This window comes from Lepidochelys kempii, chromosome 14, assembly GCF_965140265.1.
Source record: "Lepidochelys kempii isolate rLepKem1 chromosome 14, rLepKem1.hap2, whole genome shotgun sequence".
Taxonomy (NCBI): Eukaryota; Metazoa; Chordata; order Testudines; family Cheloniidae; genus Lepidochelys; species Lepidochelys kempii.
In genome coordinates this window covers 35878750-35901060 of record NC_133269.1, presented here as the reverse complement: position 1 = coordinate 35901060, position 22311 = coordinate 35878750, and the positions used below count along the sequence as shown (strand labels likewise).

At 51.3% G+C, this 22311-nt stretch overlaps 2 protein-coding genes across 6 annotated transcripts; both read left to right on the top strand.

Moving 5' to 3' along the window:
- Positions 1-31: 31 nt before the first annotated feature.
- LOC140897817 (zinc finger protein RFP-like) lies at positions 32-10547 on the top strand. Of its 5 annotated transcripts, XR_012154817.1 has the most exons (9): positions 32-453; positions 2161-2256; positions 4273-4503; positions 5627-5649; positions 6315-6430; positions 7047-7076; positions 8186-8320; positions 8728-8939; positions 10467-10547. XR_012154817.1 is itself a non-coding variant. In XM_073310920.1 (8 exons), exons 1-8 carry the CDS (start codon positions 37-39, stop codon positions 10508-10510), a joined length of 1092 nt encoding a protein of 363 aa, XP_073167021.1. In that variant the 5' UTR covers positions 32-36; the 3' UTR covers positions 10511-10543. The 5 variants fall into 5 exon arrangements, 3 of the variants coding, with proteins under 3 accessions (XP_073167021.1, XP_073167022.1, XP_073167024.1); XM_073310920.1 differs by lacking the exon at positions 8728-8939 and having other exon boundaries at positions 10467-10543; XM_073310921.1 differs by lacking the exon at positions 10467-10547 and having other exon boundaries at positions 8728-9224.
- Positions 10548-10709: 162 nt separating this feature from the next.
- On the top strand, positions 10710-19025 carry LOC140897819 (zinc finger protein RFP-like). The gene is made up of 7 exons (XM_073310927.1): positions 10710-11131; positions 12115-12210; positions 13944-14174; positions 15331-15353; positions 16779-16894; positions 17495-17524; positions 18485-19025. The coding sequence occupies exons 1-7, from the start codon at positions 10715-10717 to the stop codon at positions 18520-18522; spliced, it is 951 nt and encodes a 316-aa protein (XP_073167028.1). The 5' UTR covers positions 10710-10714; the 3' UTR covers positions 18523-19025.
- The last annotated feature ends 3286 nt before the right edge of the window (positions 19026-22311 follow it).

Below are 22311 nucleotides of genomic sequence, written 5' to 3'. Positions count from 1 at the left end.
CAAACGAGCTTTGTGTTCCCCTTCCCGCCGGGAGCCATGGCTGGAGAGAGCAAGGCAGAAAGTCTCTGGCATGAACTTTCTTGTCCCATCTGCCTGGAGTATTTCCAAGAGCCGGTGTCTATCCACTGCGGGCACAACTTCTGCAGAGACTGCATCAGCCAGTGCTGGGGGGAGTCGGAGCCCAACTTCTCCTGCCCCCAGTGCAGAGAAACCGCCCAGCAGAGAAACTTCAGGCCCAGCAGGGAACTGGCGAGAGTTATCGAAATAGCCAGAGGGCTGAGTTTCCAGGCAGCCAAAGGCTCAGGAGGCGAGCGAGTGTGTGAGAGGCACCAGGAGGCCCTGAAACTGTTCTGCGAGGAGGATGAAACCCCCATCTGCCTGGTGTGTGATAAATCCAAGGCTCACAGATCTCACACGGTGGTTCCCATAGAGGAGGCTGCCCAGGAGTACAAGGTAGGAAATCTCCGCCCGGCGTCAGTGTTTGTACCTATGGGGTTTTTTCAGATATATTTCCAGGCCCAGAGTAGAGCTGCTCATGCAGAGGTCACGTAGCCTGTGGCCATAACTGGGGGTCCCCAGGCTTTCCAATGTTTGGGTTTCCTTCTAGTGTCACCTGAACTCTAGTGTCATTTCCTGCTGTCACAAAGGATGTTTTTTTGCTAACTACAGTGTTGTGATAAAGATTTTGAACCTTACACATGGATCTCTGCTCTGACTTGAGGACCAATTTCCAGGAGTGGGTGGGGAAAAATATTCATTATCTTGTGATGCCCTTTTCCTCGGTGAATATTTCTGTTCCAACACACGTTCCTGCTGAGCGGGACACACCGGAACCAGCACTGCCAGCCCCCACCGTTCTTAAATCCTGCGATCTTTGGAAAGATTCAGTCAGACTGCGGGAATTTATCCTCCCACGCTCTGCTTCATTCATTTCAAACCAACAGAGAAATAACTTGCTTCTTGGTCCCCAAAAGATGCTGGTGGAGGCGAGGTGAGGCAGGGGTGCAGTCAGAGCTCCTGACTGGAGGACAGATGAGGAATTTTTGGAGCAAACCTGGCACCATCTGTTTTACTAGGATCAGCAATCTGAGAACAGAGTTGTAGGAAAGAGATCTTCACTGAACACACCGAGAGGCCAGTGCTACAGGGGCCGGCAAACTTTTTGGCCTGAGGGCCACATCAGGTTTCCAAAATTGTATGGTTGGCTGGTTAGGGGAGGCTGTGCTTCCCCAAAGAGCCAGGCATGGCCTGGCCCTTGCCCCCTGATGAACCCCCCCGAGACCCCTGCCCCATCCATCCCTCCCAGTCCCCTGACTGCCACCGGACTCCCCACCCCTGAGTGCCCCCCGCTGCCCCATCGAACCCTCCCTCTCTTTCCTGACTGCCTCCCACGGGGATCCCTGCCCCCATTCAACCCCCCCTATTCCCCGCCCTCTGACCGCCCTGACCCCTATCCACATCCCTGTCCCCTGACCACCACCTCGAACTCCCCTGCCCTCTAGCCCACCCCCCTTCCCCCTTACCGCGCTGCCTGGAGCCCCGGTGGCTGGCAACGCAACAGCCGCACCGCCGAGAGCACCAAGACAGGCAGCCGGGGCGCCCGGCTGGAGCCAGCCACGCCACCGCGCAACACAGAGCCCCGGGTCAGGCCGCGGCCCTGCAGCTGCGCTGCCCGGCAAGAGCGCGCAGCCCCACCGCCCAGAGCCTTGTGCTGGCTGCGCAGTGAGCTGAGGCTGCGGGGGAGGGGCCGGGGACTAGCCTCCTGGGCCAGGAGCTCAAGGGCCGGGCAGGAGGGTCCTGTGGGCCAGATGTGGCCTGCAGGCTGTAGTTGGCCCACCTCTGCACTAGAGTTTGTGCACTGGCTGCCTGGATCCAGTTTGTGCTCCTAGCCCCCAGGTGTCAGAGTGAACTAGTTCTCCTCTGCTGCTTGCTGCTTGCCCCCAGTTCCTGCAGCGTCCCTAGCCTGGCCTGTGCATTGCCCTGTGGGTGCCCTCCCGGTCTGCTGCTGGGTTAAGTAAACTGGAAAGCTACATCCATGCACTGGTGTTATTGCCGGGGGATACGGGGTGGGGGGAAGTGAAATTTCAAAAGAAAATTGCTCCTCAAGTTCCAAAAGAAAAAAAATGACTCCCTCCGCCCCCTGCATTTCTCTTTGCCCAGGAACAGGTCCAGACCCGACTGCAGGCTCTGAAGGAAGAGAGAGAAAAGCTCCTGGGATGGAAACTGACTGGAGAGAAGAGAAGCTCTGAGTACTTGGTAGGTGCCCAATGGTGTTACCCAGCAGGGCCCTGGGGATGAAGGGCAGTGTGGGACATTTGTGTGTCTCTCTGGGTCCCTGTGCTGCTGGTTTGGGATTCTGCATGTCTGTCTCTGGGTCCGTCTTCACTACCCTCTGGATTCGCTACTCCCTAGTCTAGACACGATAAATTGACCCCCGAGTGCTCTCCTGTATTCCAGCGCCAGGAGAGGCGCTGGCGGAGTCGATGGGGGAGCGGCAGCAGACGACTCACCGCGGTGAAGTCGATCTAAGTACGTCAACTTCAGCTACATTATTCAAGTAGCTGAAGTTGTGTAACTTAGATTGATACCCCCGCCCCCCTCAATGTAGACCAGGGCTCTGTTCCCCTCTGTGGGCTGGGGTGGGACTGGGACTGGGACTCCTTGCCTGGCTCTGAGGCAGATTCCCCAGGAGCAATGGGCAGCCCTGGGGCAGGGCAGACGCTGATCGAATCCAGCAGCAGGTGCAGCCTGTGCTCCCCTCTGCCCGGGATGGACGGGATGTGGGGTCATGGCCCGACCTCCTCCCTTCAGTTCTGGTAGTGCCAAGGCTGTGTTAATGGTCCATCCCCAGATGTCAGAGAGGCCTGCTGGGCTCGGCTTCAGGCTTGATCTTTGTCTGTGTCTGCAAAACACTGTCTTTTTCACCCTGGGCAGTGCAGTTGTAGCCATGTCGGTCCCGGGATATTGGAGAGACAAGAGGGGGAGGTTAGATCTTTGCACCAACTTCTGTTGGTGAAAGAGACAAGCTTGTACGCTACCCAAAGCTGTACGCTACCCAAAGCTTGAGGTCTGGGCTGGAGAGCTCTGGGTGGCTCGAAAGCTTCTCTCTCTCTCTCTCTCTGACGGAAGATGCTCCAATCAAAGAGATCACCTCAACCCCTCGTCTCTCTCTTATAGATGAGCACTAGAGAGTCAATAGCTGAGCGACAGCCAAGCTCTCATGCTAAGCGCTGATGTTTTCACAGTGCTCTAAAACCCACCTGCATCCTGACCTTGTCTTGGAAAATCACGGTGCCCCATCCAGGCCTGAGACAGAGTTATTGGACTGAATCAGGAGTCAAGTGGCCAAGGGGCTGCAGAGGTGAAGGGCTCAGACAAAAATAACCTGACATTCAATTTGTTTCCCATTCTCATAACTTTTCTGTGCCCACCTATGGCTCAGATCATAGCACCGATCAGCCCCAAACTGAGCTGGGTCTGAATGGATTTCACCTTGGCTGGCGACCGGCTCCAGGGCCACACCAGGGAAGCAGCATCTTAGAAGTTATAAGAGGTTCTTTCAGGCTCTGTAAATACTCATACATCTTGGATATACACATGGGAAAGTGATGTGAGCATGCTCCAGGAGACAGGTGCACCTCAAGCCAGGGTGCGGAGTGGTAGCCAGCAGCTGCAGAAATGGGACAGAGTTAAGGTTGGGTGGCAGTGTGCATGGGAGGCGTGACCTTAACTCTGCATTCCCTTGATTTCAGAGCTGTGTTTGTCTTTGCTTCACTCTTGATTTCATGGTATAAATTTATGGACTGGGGCTGCACTAGAGATCCTGATTTCTGCACTAACACAGTTAGTCTCTTCAGAGGGGTGGCTGAGCATCCTCCAGGGCATGTGAATATCTGGAGCTTCCTAAGTGAAACTTAGGAGTTTTAGTTTGTTTTCTTATTTTGTGTTTTCTTTACCCCGTTCAGTCTCTCTCAGGAAGTCTCTGCTCACGTACCTCTGAATCCTGCCCTTTCTACTGTTCGAAGGACTGAGATTGTCACAGGTCACTGATCACAAGAGAAACAAGCCATGTGAGATGGGAAGGGAATTTAGGGCGAGGTGGGACTTTCTAGGAAAATGTCTCTGGTCACATGGGGAAAGTTTCTGTCTGCTTTTGAGGTGCTGAATATTTAGAAATCCCCCCTCCTGCTGACACAGGGCTCTGTGAAATCTCCCCTGCCTCTCGGTGTGTCCTTGATGTGCCTTTTCCCTGTTTGTGCCTCTTCTTTACAGGGAAAGACAGATGCTGAGAGAGAGAAAATTGTGTCTCAATTTAAGCAGCTGCACCAGTTTCTGGAGGAAGAAGAGCGACTCTTGCTGGCCCGGCTGGGAGAGCTGGAGAAGGAGATTGTGAAGCTGCAGGATGAAAATATCACCAAACTCTCCGCGGAGATTTCCCGTCTCAGTGAGCTGATCAGCGAGATGGAGGGGAAGTGCCAACAGCCAGCGAGTGAATTCCTGCAGGTGAGACCTCAGAGCCTTGGGGATATTTGGGAAATGGATGAACAGGGAGACCCATGTGGCTTGGAGTGCAGGATCCTAACACTACAGTGGAACTCACTATTTCTAGTTTTTTCATAGGAATCCTCTCTCTCGCTCTCTCTTTAATGGTACCTCATTTAATTGTTAGGAACTACTGTTAAAATGTGAATTCGCTGGTTTACAATCACTTCCACTTGCTTCTGTTTTATTATTCTCTTTTATATTATTAGTAAGTTGATGAGGGGTCTGGAACAGCTTCCATCTGAGCAGAGATTAAAAAGACTGGAACTGTTCAGCTTAGAAAAGAGGTGACTAAGAGGGGATATGGTGGAGGTCTATAAACTTATTCCGGTGCGGAGAAAGTGAACGGGGTCACCCAATGAAATTTAATAGACAGCAGGTTCAAAACACACATAAGGAAGTGCTTCTTCATAGACCTCACAGTCAACCTGTGGACCTCGTTGTCCTGGGATGGTGTGAAGGCCAAAAGTATAAGTGGAGTAAAAAAAGAATTAGATCAGTTCATGGAAGACAGGTCCATAAATGGCTGTTAGCCAAGATGGTCAGGGACACAACCCCATGCTCTGGGTGGCCCTAAAGCTCTAACTCCCAGATGCTGGGACTGGGGATGGATCACTTGAGTTTGCTCTTTTTTGTTCATTCCCTCTGAAGCATCTGTCAGAAAACAGGACACGGGGCAGATGGGCCATCAGTCTTGTGTTGTTAGGATTGAGGGATCCCGGGAGAGGGGCCCCTTTGTAGGGTTTAGATTTTAATGGTCTTTTTTTATAGTGTTCTGGGTCCACTTAAGGCCCACATCACTGGGGGAGCGGAGCCCGTTAATAACACACATGACTTCATCTACTGCTCATGAGGCAGGGAAATATTATTTAAATAATGTGATCCCCATTTCACGGAGAGAAAGGGGGACTTTGTTTTGGAAATCATCCCAGGCCAGCTGCCGCTCTCCCCATGACACCACCAAGACCCCTGAACCAGGATCACAGTGTGGCCCACTCCACTCTCTTTTCCATTGGCCGACGTCCTTCTCTTGGTTATCAATCGTAACTGAGCTCTTTGTTCTCTCTCCCCCCTCCCCCCCCAGGACATCAGAAGCACCTTGAGCAGGTACGTGGCTCTGTCTCACTCTCAGGGACACGTCACTGAGCGTGGCAGGGGCTTGAGCGCCATGCGACGCCCTCATCTCCTCAGGGCACCATGGCCAGCTGTGCGGGGCAGGGTCACCCCTCAGATCCAAATCTCCCCTCTGCTGACGTTACTCCTGGGATTGATGCTCTTTATCTGAGATGCTGAGATGATGAAGCATGAGGGCAAGTTAATAGACCCGAATAGATTCATGAAATCTCTTGTGTCCCAGGGAACGGGAATATGGACCCTTCCAGAGCAGCGGTGTTCTAATATGTTCAGCTTATGTCCGTTTGGCGCCCTGCATGAGGTGATTTGGGGTTAGTGGTCTCCATCCATTTCTGACTGAGCAGGTGTCCACACCACAAAGCTTAGCAGAGTCAATGCAGCTTGTTGGCCCATCTCCCTGCTCCACTTCCCCTCGATGTCGTTTCTCTCCGGGTCATGCTGGAAACAAACTGGGCCGCTGTGGGTGAAGCTTGTGCTGCCATTGCCTGAGCGGTACCTGCTCTCAGGCCGGGATACATAGAACAGTCCAGCCTCCAGGCCCTGCAGTCCAGCAGCTTTCGCTGGCATGAAATTCATCTGAGATGCGTATAAAATCGTGATTTACAATCAGTTAATTAGAGAATTCTGTTTCTCTCCAGGTGCGAGCAGGGGAAGTTCCAGCAGCCAGTGGAGATTTCTCCTGATTTGGCAAAGAGACTTGGTGATTTTACCCAAGAAAACATTGTGGTAAAGGAGACTCTGAAGAAATTCCAAGGTAGTGAGCAGGGATTGAAAAAGGAAAATGGAGACTGGTCTCTGTGAAGGTTGGAGGAAACGGGCTGTGTCCAATTAGCTGTGAATGTAAAATTCAATTTAAGAACATGGAAGAAATATAAACAAAGTTTTGAATTTATTAAGACATTTTTTCCCTAGATATACGATATTTATGGAGGAACAACAGTAGTCTGAATGTGATTCGTTGTCACTTTGTTTGCCCTAATTCTTGAGGACTGCAAAATACTTGGTTGAGTGAAACTGTGTGCTAATGCAGAGGGCTCCATCTACTCTTCCTGAGTCTGTTTCGCTCCAGTCTGAGCTGTCTAGGAATTTTCTCTTGTAGAAAGATGAGATACACTAAATGCCACATAAGCCATGTTTATAACCATGTTATTAGTGCAGAAAGGGGTCCATAAGCTTGAGAGTGGCCCGTGTCCATATGGGCGAATTTTACACTATGTCTCTCTCTCTATCTCTCTCTCTGGGTCTCCCTGCCTTTTCCCTTCTGTTCGTGGCTCAGAACTAAAGCACAGTTATTGTGATTAATTGTAGAAATCCTGCATGAAACATAATTTTGATACCATGAAATCTCTTTCTCTCCCTCTCCTCCCAAGATGCTCTGGTGTTTAAACTGCAGACAGCAAGTAAGTGGATCTCTGGCAAAAGGGGGTAGTGTTATGAGTCGGGTTTTAGATGGATTGAGAGAAAAAGACAGTTTGTGTTTGTGGCACTGGATTCATTTGAGGAACAAGCTTCTGAGATCGAACAAAAGAGAGTCCCCCATCCATAGAGAGTGAGCATTGCAGGGGAGGGGGCTGGCCTTGAGCACTCCGATATATTATTAACCCCTTAATTGTTGTGCAGTGTACTGACTGAATGAGGGCACTGTCTCCTCTGTTATGCTGAGTGGGGGTGGGGGCCTGGTCTGACCCTCTCTCGGAGTGTCCATAGGACATCGCCCCCTTCCCTGTCTCTCCCTGTGGGTCCCACCTCTCTCTTCCCCCCTGGACTCTTGGGTTGCCAACTAGGCCTCTCCATCCTCTCTGTCTTTGTGTGGTCTTCTGTTCACAATGCCTCTTCCTCTTCCCTTCCCCATGGGCTGGGGGCCCTGCCCTGGCATACCCACCAACTCCCTCCTGCCTCCTTCCACCCAGGGCTACTGCCTCCTTCCCTTGTCCCAGCTGCACTGGGGTTTGCGCTCCCCTCTCTGCTGGCTCCTTGATTCCCTCTGACTGGGGGTGTCTCCCCAAGAGGCGGCTGAGGCTGATGCCTCTTCGGTCTCACCCCAGGCTCTGCTGCCTGCCCTGCCCAGTCCCTGTGGCTGGGAGTGGGGAGCCACAGCATGGGGAGCAGGGTAGAAGATTGAGATAATAGAATATCAGGGTTGGAAGGGACCTCAGGAGGTCATCTAGTCTAACCCCCTGCAGGGCCAATCCCCAATTTCTGCCCTAGATCCCTAAATAGCTCCCTTAAGGATTGAACTCACAACCCTGGGTTTAGCAGGCCAATGCTCAAACCACTGAGCTATCCCTCCCCCAGGTCTGCAGCTATAACTGGCCCTGGGAGGTGGGAGCCACGGTGAAATCCCTGCTCAGCCCCAGCACAGAGGCAGCTCCCTGAGACCCGGGACAGAGAGGCAGGAAATCAGGGAGGGTCCCAGCCAGGATGGGGCTGCTGGGGAGTGTGAGAAATGGTCCCATCCTCCCCCAGGGTTGAGCTCTGCCCCTCACGCTCTGATTCTCTCTCCCCCCAGTGACTCTGGACCCAGACACGGCTCATCCCCAACTTGTCCTGTCCACAGATCGGAAAAGTGTGAGATGCGGGGAGACACGGCAGCGACTCCCCGACAACCCTGAGAGATTTGACTGGAATCGCTGCGTGCTGGCCTGTGAGGGGTTCACCTCGGGGAGACATTGCTGGGAGGTGGAGGTGGGGGATGGGCGATGCTGGGCTGTGGGGGTGGCCAGAGAGTCTGTGAGGAGGAAGGGGTGGTTCAGTTTTAACCCTGAGGAGGGGGTCTGGGCTGTGCAGTGGCTGCAGGGGGATCAATACAAGGCTCGCACCTCCCCTGAGACCACAGTGTCCCTGGGTCAGGTCCCCAGCAGGATCCGGGTTTGTCTGGACTGTGACGAGGGGCAGGTGGCATTTTTCAGTGCTGACGACAAGGTCCTGATCTTCACTTTCCCACCAGCGTCTTTCAATGGGGAGAGAATCTGCCCTTGGTTCTGTTTCTGGGACAGCAAAACCCAGTTGAGACTCTGTTCCTGATACACAAGATTATCTATCCCCCTGCAGGCCATGAAATGGGCTTCTCTCACCTCTGACACCCTCATTTCTACACTCTGGAATCTAAAGTGGGCTGGTGACCTGTTCTCCCCGCTCCAAAAAAAACCAACGAAACAAAACCACTCAACCGTCAGGGACATTGTCCAGCCTGTTTGTCGCTGTTCTCTATGATCGCAGAGGACTCTAGCAACCTGGTCAGAGAGCAAGAGGAGGAGTCCTGGGTGAGGGAGAACAGTACAGGTGGCAAATCTTTGGGGCAGGGGAGTGGCAAGAGAAAATGGTTAATCATCACTTTTGATGAGGGTTTTCTAGAATTTAACAAAGCTATTTTTATATCAAGCCCATGGAGGTTGTGTTTTATGGTTCCCATAAATCATTGACTGCTGCCGGCTTTTTTGTTTTTTCACCAAGTGGATTCTGTATCTTCATAGCTGTAAAGATGCTGAAATTTTTGTGTCTCACAATGATTTCTCTTGTCTCCTGCGGGGGAAAATATAGCAATAAACCAGGAGCCATCAGAACTACTTGATTTACCAGTGTTGGGTTTGTTTGCTTTTTACTGACATGCACGGTGGGGTCGAGGTGGGTTACAGGCCATTAGAATTGCAACAAAAGCAACCCTTCTGGAATTGCAACAATAGTAATGATCATGTCTCTGCTAGGCCACATTCAGGTGCTTTCATCCATTGTCTGTTGGATCCGAATTTCCCAGCCCAGGTGCATCAAGCATTCAGACAGTACAGTGACATGTAGCCAGTTACTGGTCCAAACTTCTCATAGACCAGGGTCACATGCGTAGTTGTTCGGTACCTCTACTGGCCACATTCAGAAACAAAAGAGCATCATCGTCTGTTTGATGAGACCTTGCACATATGGTGTGTGCTCTATAAAATGGCCTCCTGACACACACATGTCACAGTTACCAGTGGGGATCTAAAGCGTGAATTTCAGCCCTGAAATCACAAGCCCAGACCCCTTGCCTTAAAGCAGTAACTCGTTTGAGCTGCGAGCCATGAGTTGGTTGTTCGTGACTGGGGCTGGCCACTAGAGGGACAAGATCTCTTGCACTAAGCCAACGTATGAAATAACCACATAAAGCCAATGAGAGGGGGTGTGTCCTAACACTGCCCTTGTCTCCTCCAGCTTTGCTTTTCCGTGTTGTTGCCCTGAGGTTTCTCCTCTGCAATTCTTTCAATAGGATTCATAGAGAGCCAGCTTGCTGCAGGTTTGTGAGCTAGTGGCCATGGGGCGAGCCCCTAGGATGAGCAGGCAGGAGATGGGGAAGGTGAGGCTGGAGGAGAGAGAAGTCCTATCAGACTCCAGTCTCCTGCTGTTCAGATCAATCAGCAAATGGCTATGAAAGCCTGTGGGATTTGGGCAAAGACAGGTGGTGGAATGAAAAAAACAATACACAAACTAGGGGCAAGCGATCATGTCTCAGACATTCTGAATGAAGCCAAGACATATGGGCCAGCCTGTCCACGGGTAGCTGTAGCCATTTCTGTTTAAGGGCAATGGACCAAATTCATCCCTGCCACTAAAGTGTGTACTCATCTCATTCAATGAAGAGGGCCAGATCTCCCTCTGGTGCACATCGGTGTTGCTCCATTGGAGTGAATGGGCAAGAGCTCCAGGGGGAGTAAATCAGTGTAGCTTCATTGACTTAAATGGACCTCTGTCAGTGTACAGTCGTGGTCACGAGTTAATCACTTGCTTTCTTTCTTGCTTGCTTGCTTGCTTGCTTGTAGATGCTCTTAAATTAAAAGAAGAGAAAAGGAAGGCAGGTTTTTAACTCAGCTTATTTTTGAGATGAGCACTCTTCCCAGCAGAGAGAGGGTCACGTTTCTCATCAGAGCCCCCAGGGATGGGGAGAACTCACAGCCCCAGCTGATTCTAGCTCCGCCAATGAGACAGAGCCAGGAAGGGAAACACCCAATTCCTGTCCCAGACGCTGGAAATTCAAACGAGCTTTGTGTTCCCCTTCCCGCCGGGAGCCATGGCTGGAGAGAGCAAGGCAGAAAGTCTCTGGCATGAACTTTCTTGTCCCATCTGCCTGGAGTATTTCCAAGAGCCGGTGTCTATCCACTGCGGGCACAACTTCTGCAGAGACTGCATCAGCCAGTGCTGGGGGGAGTCGGAGCCCAACTTCTCCTGCCCCCAGTGCAGAGAAACCGCCCAGCAGAGAAACTTCAGGCCCAGCAGGGAACTGGCGAGAGTTATCGAAATAGCCAGAGGGCTGAGTTTCCAGGCAGCCAAAGGCTCAGGAGGCGAGCGAGTGTGTGAGAGGCACCAGGAGGCCCTGAAACTGTTCTGCGAGGAGGATGAAACCCCCATCTGCCTGGTGTGTGATAAATCCAAGGCTCACAGATCTCACACGGTGGTTCCCATAGAGGAGGCTGCCCAGGAGTACAAGGTAGGAAATCTCCGCCCGGCGTCAGTGTTTGTACCTATGGGGTTTTTTCAGATATATTTCCAGGCCCAGAGTAGAGCTGCTCATGCAGAGGTCACGTAGCCTGTGGCCATAACTGGGGGTCCCCAGGCTTTCCAATGTTTGGGTTTCCTTCTAGTGTCACCTGAACTCTAGTGTCATTTCCTGCTGTCACAAAGGATGTTTTTTTGCTAACTACAGTGTTGTGATAAAGATTTTGAACCTTACACATGGATCTCTGCTCTGACTTGAGGACCAATTTCCAGGAGTGGGTGGGGAAAAATATTCATTATCTTGTGATGCCCTTTTCCTCGGCGAATATTTCTGTTCCAACACACGTTCCTGCTGAGCGGGACACACCGGAACCAGCACTGCCAGCCCCCACCGTTCTTAAATCCTGCGATCTTTGGAAAGATTCAGTCAGACTGCGGGAATTTATCCTCCCACGCTCTGCTTCATTCATTTCAAACCAACAGAGAAATAACTTGCTTCTTGGTCCCCAAAAGATGCTGGTGGAGGCGAGGTGAGGCAGGGGTGCAGTCAGAGCTCCTGACTGGAGGACAGATGAGGAATTTTTGGAGCAAACCTGGCACCATCTGTTTTACTAGGATCAGCAATCTGAGAACAGAGTTGTAGGAAAGAGATCTTGCTGAGAGGCCAGTGCTAGCTGCGGAGGCACTAGGGTTTGTGCATTGGCTGCGTGGACCCAGTTTGTGCTCCTAGCCCCCAGGTGTCAGAATGAATTAGTTCTCCTCTGCTGCCTGCTGCTTTTCACCAGTTCCTGCAGTGTCCCTGGCCTGGCCTGTGAGTTGCCCTGTGGGTGCTCTCCCGGCCTGCTGCTGGGTTAAATAAGCTGGAAAGCTAAATCTGTGCAGCAGCGTTATTGCAGGGGGAGGGTGGGATTCGTTGCTCCTCAAGCTTCAAAAGAAAAAAAAATTACCGCCCCACCCCCAATTGTCTTTGCCCAGGAACAATTCCAGACCCGACTGCAGGCTCTGAAGGAAGAGAGAGAAAAGCTCCTGGGATGGAAATTGACTGGAGAGAAGAGAAGCTCAGAGTACCTGGTAGGTGCCCAGTGCTGTTACCCAGCAGGGCTGTGGGGATGAAGGGCAGTGAGGGAGGTTTCTGTGTCTCTCTGGGTCCCTGTGCTGCTGGTTGGGGATCGTGTGTGTGTGTCTCTGTTCCTCTTTGTGGGCTGGGGTGGGACTGGGACTCCTTGCCTGGCTCTGGGGCAGATTTCCCAGGAGCAGTGGGCAGCCCTGGGGCAGGACAGACGCTGATCGAATCCAGCAGCAGGTGCAGCCTGTGCTCCCCTCTGCCCGGGATGGACGGGATGTGGGGTCATGGCCCGACCTCCTCCCTTCAGCTCTGGCAGTGCCAAGGCTGTGTTAATGGTCCATCCCCAGCTGTCAGAGAGGCCTGCTGGGCTCGGCTTCAGGCTTGATCTTTGTCTGTGTCTGCACACACTCTCTGTTTCACTCTATGCAGTGCAGTTGTAGCCATGTCAGTCCCGGGATATTGGAGAGACAAGAGGGGGAGATTAGATCTTTGCACCAACTTCTGTTGGTGAGAGAGACAAGCTTGCACACTATCCAAAGCTGTTCTTGAGGTCTGGGCTGGAGAGCTCTGGGTGGCTCGAAAGCTTCTCTCTCTCTCTCTCTCTGACGGAAGATGCTCCAATCAAAGAGATCACCTCAACCCCTCGTCTCTCTCTTATAGATGAGCACTAGAGAGTCAATAGCTGAGCGACAGCCAAGCTCTCATGCTAAGCGCTGATGGCTTCACAGTGCTCTAAAACCCACCTGACGTTGTCTTGGAAAATCACTGTGCCCCATCCAGGCCTGAGACAGAGTTATTGGACTGAATCAGGAGTAAAGTGGCCAATGGGCTACAGAGGTGAAGGGCTCAGACAAAAATAACCTGACATTCAATTCGTCTCCCATTCTCATAACTTTTCTGTGCCTACCTATGGCTCAGATCATAGCACCGATCAGCCCCAAACTGAGCTGGGTCTGATTGGATTTCACCTTGGCTATCATCCGGCACCCAGGGCCACACCAGGGTAACAGCACCGTAGAAGTTATAAGATGGTCTTTCAGGCTCTGTAAATGTGCATACATCTTGGATACGCACATGGGAAAGTGATGTGAGCACGTTCGAGGAGACAGGTGTTCCTCAAGCCAGAGTGGAAAGGGGGCAGAGTTAAGGTTGGGTGGCAGCGTGCATGGGAGACACAATCTTAACTCTACATTCCCTTGTCTTCAAAGCTGTGCTTGTCTTTGCTTCATTCTTGATTTCATGGTATAAGTTTATGGCCTGAGGCTGCACTAGAGATCCTGATCTCTGCACTAACACACTTAGCTTTTTGGCACTGAATTCTCATGGCTCTCCACAGGTGTGGCTGGGCATCCTCCAGGGCATGTGAATATCTGGAGCTTCCTCAGTGAAACTTGGGAGTATTAGTTTGTTTTCTTTCTTTACCCCGTTCAGTCTCTCTCAGGAAGTCTCTGCTCACGTACCTCTGAATCCTGCCCGTTCTACTGCTCGAAGGACTGAGATTGTCACAGGTCACTGATCACAAGAGAAACAAGCCATGTGAGATGGGAAGGGAATTTAGGGCGAGGTGGGACTTTCTAGGAAAATGTCTCTGGTCACATGGGGAAAGTTTCTGTCTGCTTTTGAGGTGCTGAATATTTAGAAATCCCCCCTCCTGCTGACACAGGGCTCTGTGAAATCTCCCCTGCCTCTCGGTGTGTCCTTGACGTGCCCTTTCCCTGTTTGTGCCTCTTCTTTACAGGGAAAGACAGATGCTGAGAGAGAGAAAATTGTGTCTCAATTTAAGCAGCTGCACCAGTTTCTGGAGGAAGAAGAGCGACTCTTGCTGGCCCGGCTGGGAGAGCTGGAGAAGGAGATTGTGAAGCTGCAGGATGAAAACATCACCAAACTCTCCGCGGAGATTTCCCATCTCAGCAAGCTGATCAGCGAGATGGAGGGGAAGTGCCAGCAGCCAGCGAGTGAATTCCTGCAGGTGAGACCTCAGAGCCTTGGAGATATTTGGGAAATGGATGAACGGGGAGACCCATGTGGCTTGGAGTGCAGGATCCTAACACTACAGTGGAACTCACTATTTCTAGTTTTTACATAGGAATCCTCTCTCTCGCTCTCTCTTTAATGGTACCTCATTTAATTGTTAGGAACTACTGTTAAAATGTGAATTCGCTGGTTTACGATCACTTCCACTTGCTTCTGTTTTATTATTCTCTTTTATATTATTAGTAAGTTGATGAGGGATCTGGAACAGCTTCCATCTGAGCAGAGATTAAAAAGACTGGAACTGTTCAGCTTAGAAAAGAGGTGACTAAGAGGGGATATGGTGGAGGTCTATAAACTCATTCCGATGCGGAGAAAGTGAACGGGAATGTTTTTTACCTCTTCCGATTACACAAGAACCAGGGGTCACCCAATGAAATTTAATAGACAGCAGGTTCAAAACACACATAAGGAAGTGCTTCTTCATAGACCTCACAGTCAACCTGTGGACCTCGGTGTCCTGGGATGGTGTGAAGGCCAAAAGTATAAGTGGAGTAAAAAAAGAATTAGATCAGTTCATGGAAGACAGGTCCATAAATGGCTGTTAGCCAAGATGGTCAGGGACACAACCCCAGGCTCTGGGTGGCCCTAAAGCTCTAACTCCCAGAAGCTGGGACTGGGGATGGATCACTTGAGTTTGCTCTTTTTTGTTCATTCCCTCTGAAGCATCTGTCAGAAAACAGGACACGGGGCAGATGGGCCATCAGTCTTGTGTTGTTAGGATTGTGGGATCCCAGGAGAGGGGTCCCTTTGTAGGGTTTAGATTTTAATGGTCTTTTTTACAGTGTTCTGGGTCCACTTAAGGCCCACATCACTGGGGGAGCGGAGCCTGTTAATAACACACATGAATTCATCCACCACTCCTGAGGCAGGGAAATATTATTTAAATAATGTGATCCCCATTTCACGGAGAGAGAGGGGGACTCTGTTTTGGAAATCATCTGAGGCCAGCTACTGCTCTCCTCATGACACCACCAACCACCCCTGAACCATGATCACAGTGTGGCCCACCCCACTCTTTTTTCCACCAGCCGAAGTCCTTCTCCTAGTTATCACTTGTAACTGAGCTCTTTGTTCTCTGTCTCCCCCCCCAGGACATCAGAAGCACCCTGAGCAGGTATGTGGCTTCGTCTCACTCTCAGGGACTCGTCACTGAGCGTGGCAGGGGCTTGAGCGCCATGTGAGGCCCACATCTCCTCAGGGCACCATGGCCAACTGTGCGGGGCAGGGTCACCCCTCAGATCCAAATCTCCCCTCTGCTGACATTACTCCTGGGATTGATGCTCTTTATTCGAGACACTGAGCTCTGGTCTACACTAGGACTTTAGGTCGAATTTAGCAGCGTTAAATTGATGTAAACCTGCACCCGTCCACACGATGAAGCCCTTTTTTTTTTTTTTTTGACTTAAAGGGCTCTTAAAATCGATTTCCTTACTCCACCCCTGACAAGTGGATTAGCGCTTAAATCTGCCTTGCTGGGTCGAATTTGGGGTACTGTGGACACAATTCGACGGTATTGGTCTCCGGGAGCTATCCCAGAGTGCTCCATTGTGACCGCTCTGGACAGCACTCTCAACTCAGATGCACTGGCCAGGTAGACAGGAAAAGAACCGCGAACTTTTGAATCTCATTTCCGGAGACTGCGGGAACTGTGGGATAGCTATCCACAGTGCAACACTCCGGAAGTCGACGCTTGCCTCGGTACTGTGGAAGCACTCCGCCGAGTTAAGGCACTTAATGCACTTAGAGCATTTTCTGTGGGGACACACATACTCGAATATATAAAACCGATTTCTAAAAAAACGACTTCTATAAATTCGACCTAGTTTCGTAGTGTAGACATACCCTTAGATGATGAAGCATGAGGGCAGGTTAATAAACCCGAATAGATTCATTAAATCTCTTGTGTCCCGGGGAACAGGAATATGGACCCTTCCAGAGAAGCAGTGTTCAAATATGTTCAGCTTGTGTCCATTTGGCGCCCTGCGTGAGGTGATCTGGGGTTAGTGCAGTAGTTGTCAAACTTTTCTACTGGTGACCCCTTTCACATAGCAAGCCTCTGAGTGCGACCCACCCTTATAAATTAAAAACATTTAGCACCATTATAAATGTGGATGCAAAGTGGGGTTTGGGGTAGAGTCTGACAGCTCGCGACCCCCCATATAATAACCTCGTAACCCCCTGAGAGTCTCGACCCCAGTTTGAGAACCCCTAGGTTAGTGGTCTCCATCCATTTCTGACTGGGCAGGTGTCCACACCACAAAGCTTAGCAGAGTCAATGCAGCTTGTTGGCCCATCTCCCTGCTCCACTTCCCCTCGATGTCGTTTCTCTCTGGGTCATGCTGGAAACAAACTGGGCCGCTGTGGGTGAAGCTTGTGCTGCCATTGCCTGAGGGGTATCTGCTCTGAGGCCGGGATACATAGAACAGTCCAGCCTCCAAGCCCTGCAGTCCAGCAGCTTTCGCTGGCATGAAATTCATCTGAGATGCAGATAAAATCGCGATTTACAATCAGTTAATTAGAGAATTCTGTTTCTCTTCAGGTGTGAGCAGGGGAAGTTCCAGCAGCCGGTGGAGATGTCTCCTGATCTGGCAAAGAGACTTGGTGATTTTACCCAGAAAAACATTGTGCTAAAGGAGATTCTGAAGGAATTCCAAGGTAGTGAGCAGGGATTGAAAAAGGAAAATGGAGACTGGTCTCTGGAAGGTTGGAGGAAACGGGCTGTGTCCAATTAGCTGTGAATGTAAAATTCAATTTAAGAACATGGAAGAAATATAAACAAAGTTTTGAATTTATTAAGACATTTTTTCCCTAGATATACGATATTTATGGAGGAACAACAGTAGTCTGAATGTGATTCGTTGTCACTTTGTTTGCCCTAATTCTTGAGGACTGCAAAATACTTGGTTGAGTGAAACTGTGTGCTAATGCAGAGGGCTCCATCTACTCTTCCTGAGTCTGTTTCGCTCCAGTCTGAGCTGTCTAGGAATTTTCTCTTGTAGAAATGCCACTTAAGCCATGTTTATAACCATGTTATTAGTGCAGAAAGGGGTCCATAAGCCTGATAGTGGCCCATCTCCACATGGGCGAATTTTGCACTGTGTCTCTCTCTTTATTTGTCTTTCTGGGTCTCCCTGCCTTTTCCCCTCTGTTCGTGGCCCAGAACTAAAGCACAGTTATTCTGATTATTTGTAGGAAATCCTGTGTGAAACATAATTTTGATACCATGAAATCTCTTTCTCTCTCTCTCCTCCCTAGATGCTCTGGTGTTTGAACTGCAGACAGCAAGTAAGTGGATCTCTGGCAAAAGGGGGTAGTGTTATGGGTCGGGTTTTAGATGGATTGAGAGAAAAGAACAGTTTGTGGCACTGGATTCATCTGAGGAACAAGCTTCTGAGATCGAACAAAAGAGAGTCCCCCATCCATAGAGAGTGAGCATTGCAGGGGAGGGGGCTGGCCTTGAGCACTCCAATATATTATTAACCCCTTAATTATTGTGCAGTGTACTGACTGAATGAGGGCTCTGTCTCCTCTGTTATGCTGAGTGGGGGTGGGGGCCTGGTCTGACCCTCTCTCGGAGTGTCCATAGGACATCGCCCCCTTCTCTGTCTCTCCCTGTGGGTCCCACCTCTCTCTTCCCCCCTGGACTCTTGGGTTGCCAACTAGGCCTCTCCATCCTCTCTGTCTTTGTGTGGTCTTCTGTTCACAATGCCTCTTCCTCTTCCCTTCCCCATGGGCTGGGGGCCCTGCCCTGGCATACCCACCAACTCCCTCCCGCCTCCTTCCACCCAGGGCTACTGCCTCCTTCCCTTGTCCCAGCTGCACTGGGGTTTGCGCTCCCCTCTCTGCTGGCTCCTTGATTCCCTCTGACTGGGGGTGTCTCCCCAAGAGGTGGCTGAGGCTGATGCCCCTTCGGTCCCACCCCAGGCTCTGCTGCCTGCCCTGCCCAGTCCCTGCGGCTGGCAGTGGGGAGCCACAGCATGGGGAGCAGGGAGATGCAGCAGGGGAGGAGATGGAGATGCAGAATCTGAAGCTATAACAGCCCCTCTAGGCCCTGGGAGGTGGGAGCTGCGGTGAAATTCCTGCTCAGCCCCAGCACAGAGGCAGCTCCCTGAGACTCAGGACGGAGAGGCAGGAACTCAGGGAGGGTCCCAGCCCGGATGGGACTGCTGAGGAGTATGAGAAATGGTCCCATCCTGCCCCAGGGCCGAGCTCTGCCCCTCACGCTCCGATTCTCTCTCCCCCCAGCGAATGTGACTCTGGATCCAGATACGGCTCATCCCTGATGTAACAGGCCTGCTGATTGGCTACATGTGAAACGGAGAAAGACACGGAAGCAAGTGCCCAACAACCCTGGAAGCGATTTCCCAACGTTTCTGGGAGGTGGGGATGGGTGATGCTGGGCTGTGGGGGTGGCCAGAGAGTCTGTGACCAGGAATGCGGGATTCAGTTTTAACCCAAAGGAGGGGCTCTGGGCTGTGCAGTGGCTGCAGCGGGATCAATATAAGGCTCGCACCTCCCCTGAGACCACAGTGTCCCTGGGCCAGATCCCCACCAGGATTCGGGTTTGTCTGGACTATGACGAGGTGCAGCTGGCATTTTTCAGTGCGGACAGCATGGCCCCGATCTTCACTTTCCCACCATCATCTTTCAATGGGGAGAGAGTCCACTCTTGGTTCTGTTTCTGGGACAGCGAAACCCAGTTTAGGCTCTGTCCCTGATCCACAGGGTAAAATATCCTACTGCAGGCCATGAAATAGGCTTCTCTAGCAGCTGACATCCTCATTTCTACAACCCTGGAAGCTAAAGCGGGCTGGTGACCAGTGTTCCCTCTCCCGTGTGCGCAAAAAATTTTCCTCTGTGCAAATTGTTGTGCTTCTGTACAAATTTTTGTGTGTGCGGTGTTTTGCCGTGTGCACAGGGTTTAGGATCTGTGTGCGCCCGCACACGCGCACAGCTTAGAGGGAACACTGCTGGTGACCTGTTTTCCACCCAAAAACCAACCAACTGAACTCTCAGGGACACTGATGAGCCTGATTTTCACTGTTTTCTATGATCCCGGAGGACTCTAACAGTCTGCGTAGTCAGAGACTAAGAGGAAGGTCCTGAGTGAGGGAGGCGAGTCCACAGTTGGGGAACCTTTGGGACAAGGGGAGGGGCAGAAGACAATTGATAATCTTCACTTTTGATGAGTGTTGTCTAGAATTTAACAAAGGTACTTTTATATCAAGCCCATGGAGGTTTGTTTTATGGTTCCCACAATCCTTGGCTGCTGCAGGCGTTTTTGTTTTTTCATCGAGTGGATTGTGCCTTCACAGCTGTAAAGATGCTGAAATTTTTATTGCCTCACAATAATTTCTCTTGTCTCCTGCTGGGTAGAATATAGCAATAAACCCAGGAGCCATCAGAACTACTTGATTCACCAGTGTAGGGTTTGTTTGCATTTTACTGACATGCTCAGTGGGCTCGAGGTGGGTTACAGGTCATTGGAATTGCAACCGTAGTAATGATCATGTCTCTGCTAGGCCATATGCAGATGCTTTCACCCAGTGTTTGTTGGATCCAAATTTCCCAGCCTAGGCGCATCGAGCATTCAGACAAACAGTGACATGCAGCTAGTTATTGGTCCAAACTTTTCATAGACCAGGGTTGTTGTGTAAAGCCTCCGCCCACTCCAGTAGAATATGATTGTCATATTTGTAACTTTTCAGTCATTGCTAGTATGATCATTGAGTTCTGTAACCTTTTGCAAAACTTTGTTACTTTTAGTCATTGTTAGCATGACCTTTTAAATTTTGTAACTTTTGCAAGCTTTGTAGTCCTTTCACTTACCACTTGTATAACTTCCAAGCTTTGCAATATTCCATCACACCATCACGGAGAATGTGAACAAGGGAGTGTATGTGGGACTGGGCGGAGAGGAACTGCAAGGAGAAAAGAGCCCGGAGACAGGTGTGTCTGATGTAATCTGCCCGGAGAAGGCAATCATAGGGTGCTGTAAAGAAAAGAAGAACCTGGTATGAGTGAAAGGAACAAGGTCTGGGAATGTTTCTCTGTGACGGACACATAAGGAAAATTCAGTGTATGTGACAGGAGCTGCCCAGTTCCAATAAAAGGAAGAAAGCATGCTCACAAGCCCTTCTTCTTTTTGACCTGCTTGCTGGCCTGGATCCGTGACCGCAGGCGGACACACCAGATCTACTATGCTTTGGCTTCTTGGCTTCCTATGCTGTCTCCGGTAACTCTCTGCCTGCATGAGCGTGTGGGTACATGAGGGTATGAATGCGGTGAATGTGTGCGTGCATGAATAAGCGCCATCCCTTTTCTGTTTGATCCAACAGCGGCATTTAATAAAACCAATATAAGTGTAACCCTGGGTTGGTTTCTAGTGAAATTGAGGTAACGTTAGAGGTGGAGAATGCAGGCAACCACCAATAGGGTACACTAGTGGAAAGGGGTGACATGGAGTAGAGAGTGCATATGGGTAGCCTAGGAGCCGCGGTGCACCTGCTCCCCCTTCCTGATTTTGGGCACGATGCCACTGTTTAGAAAGGGGAAAAGCCCCCCCGAATCCACAATGGAGGGGAAGGGGGCAAAATTTCCTTATCTCTTCCTCTGGGCCCACTCCAAGGGTGTTGACCGCTGGGTCCCAGGGACAGTTTCGTCAGGGGACACCATGGTGGATGTAGAAACTACATACCAGAAATATTGTGAGTTTTATCATCCGGATTCAAAGACTAAGGATAGGGTTGTTGTGGCAAACTTGTTGTGCTTGGCAAACTGCTAAAGGTGATTATAATTCTGAAACTGTGCAAGTGAAGCGGGAGTTGGAACGAGTAAGGGCGGGAAGGGATATGTGGAAGGCACAAGCGGCAGGGGCAAGTTGTCAGCAGCTAGCAATCTCCGCCATCAGGGTGACGGAGAGAGCTGAACAGGCCGAGGAAGAGGGGGAACAATCTAAGGAGCTGGAGGTCCAGGTGGAGTGTTTGCGGGGATTGGTGTGAGAGCAGGGGACCTGTCCAGGCGGGAGAGCAGCAGGACCCCTGGGATCGGGGACAAAGGCGCTTCTCCTATATGACCCCAGAGACTGGAACGGGGACATATGGTATGACCCTGACCCGGGATGGCTGCCAGATGGGCCAGGAGCTCGGCTAGCCCCGGGGGCAGCTGTGCAATGGTTAACTTTCCAGCATGCCCCCCCCACAGCCCAGGGAGGGAGCCTGAGACCTGTAACTGGGGTAACTATGCAGGAAATAGCCTTGACCCCTGCGGAGATAACTTCTCTGGCTCAGGGGTTAGGGCCAGCCAAGACAAGCACATTGTCGGAATGGGCGTGTCAGTTTCTAGGGGGTTAAACCCAGAGGAGGTTAGGAAGGGGTTAAAGCCAGGGGAGGTTAGGAAGCTGTGGAGGACGGCATCCACCATACCGGCATGCGATATGGGTATCGCACTGTGGACGCAGGCAGCTGGACAGTGGCAGTCCCTGTTCGTGCTTTTCGCAACTTGGCTCAAGGAGAGGCACTGCAGGAGGTCAGCCCCCAGTATGCAGCAGGCTCCCCGGCTCTGGGGGAGGCCCCTGACGTCTTTGTGGAGAGAATGGTATTAGCGGGATTGTTAACTGGGCGGTGTCCGGCCCGTGCCCTGGGGAGAGCGATCCCCAGGACCCTGTCCGAGATTGTGGTTCCAACGGCCGAATTAAGGCTTAGTGCAGCAATGTTGCCTGAAGATGTTCAGATGGCTATGGGAGTGTGGAGGCAGGGAGAGCCCCTAGACATATCACACCTTAAGGAAGCGGCGCGCCAGGCCACCAGAGCAGTTGGTCAGCTAGGAGCTGGGATTCCTGCTCCCATTGCTGCGGCTGTACCCCCAGCGCCTCAACACAGGCGCCCCCCATGGGACACCAGTCAGCTCCGCATACAGTTGTGGATGGCCTTAAAGGACCAGGGGGAACCCATGGGCCAATGGGATGGGAAACCCACGGCGTCCCTAGGACTCCACTGTATTCAGCTGGAGTTGAAGCTCCCAGAGCCAGGAGGCGATATTTGGGCCAAAAAAGCAACCTCAAATTAGGGGAG

Bases quoted from the DNA above. Each gene is read 5' to 3' on its own strand.
- LOC140897819 (XM_073310927.1), top strand. From the start codon at position 10,715: ATGGCTGGAGAGAGCAAGGCAGAAAGTCTCTGGCATGAACTTTCTTGT. The intron at 12,211-13,943 runs GTAGGTGCCCAG...TCTTCTTTACAG, and splicing joins AGAGAAGCTCAGAGTACCTG to GGAAAGACAGATGCTGAGAG. The intron at 15,354-16,778 runs GTATGTGGCTTC...GTTTCTCTTCAG, and splicing joins ATCAGAAGCACCCTGAGCAG to GTGTGAGCAGGGGAAGTTCC.
- LOC140897817 (XM_073310920.1), top strand. From the start codon at position 37: ATGGCTGGAGAGAGCAAGGCAGAAAGTCTCTGGCATGAACTTTCTTGT. The intron at 454-2,160 runs GTAGGAAATCTC...CTCTTTGCCCAG, and splicing joins AGGCTGCCCAGGAGTACAAG to GAACAGGTCCAGACCCGACT. The intron at 2,257-4,272 runs GTAGGTGCCCAA...TCTTCTTTACAG, and splicing joins AGAGAAGCTCTGAGTACTTG to GGAAAGACAGATGCTGAGAG.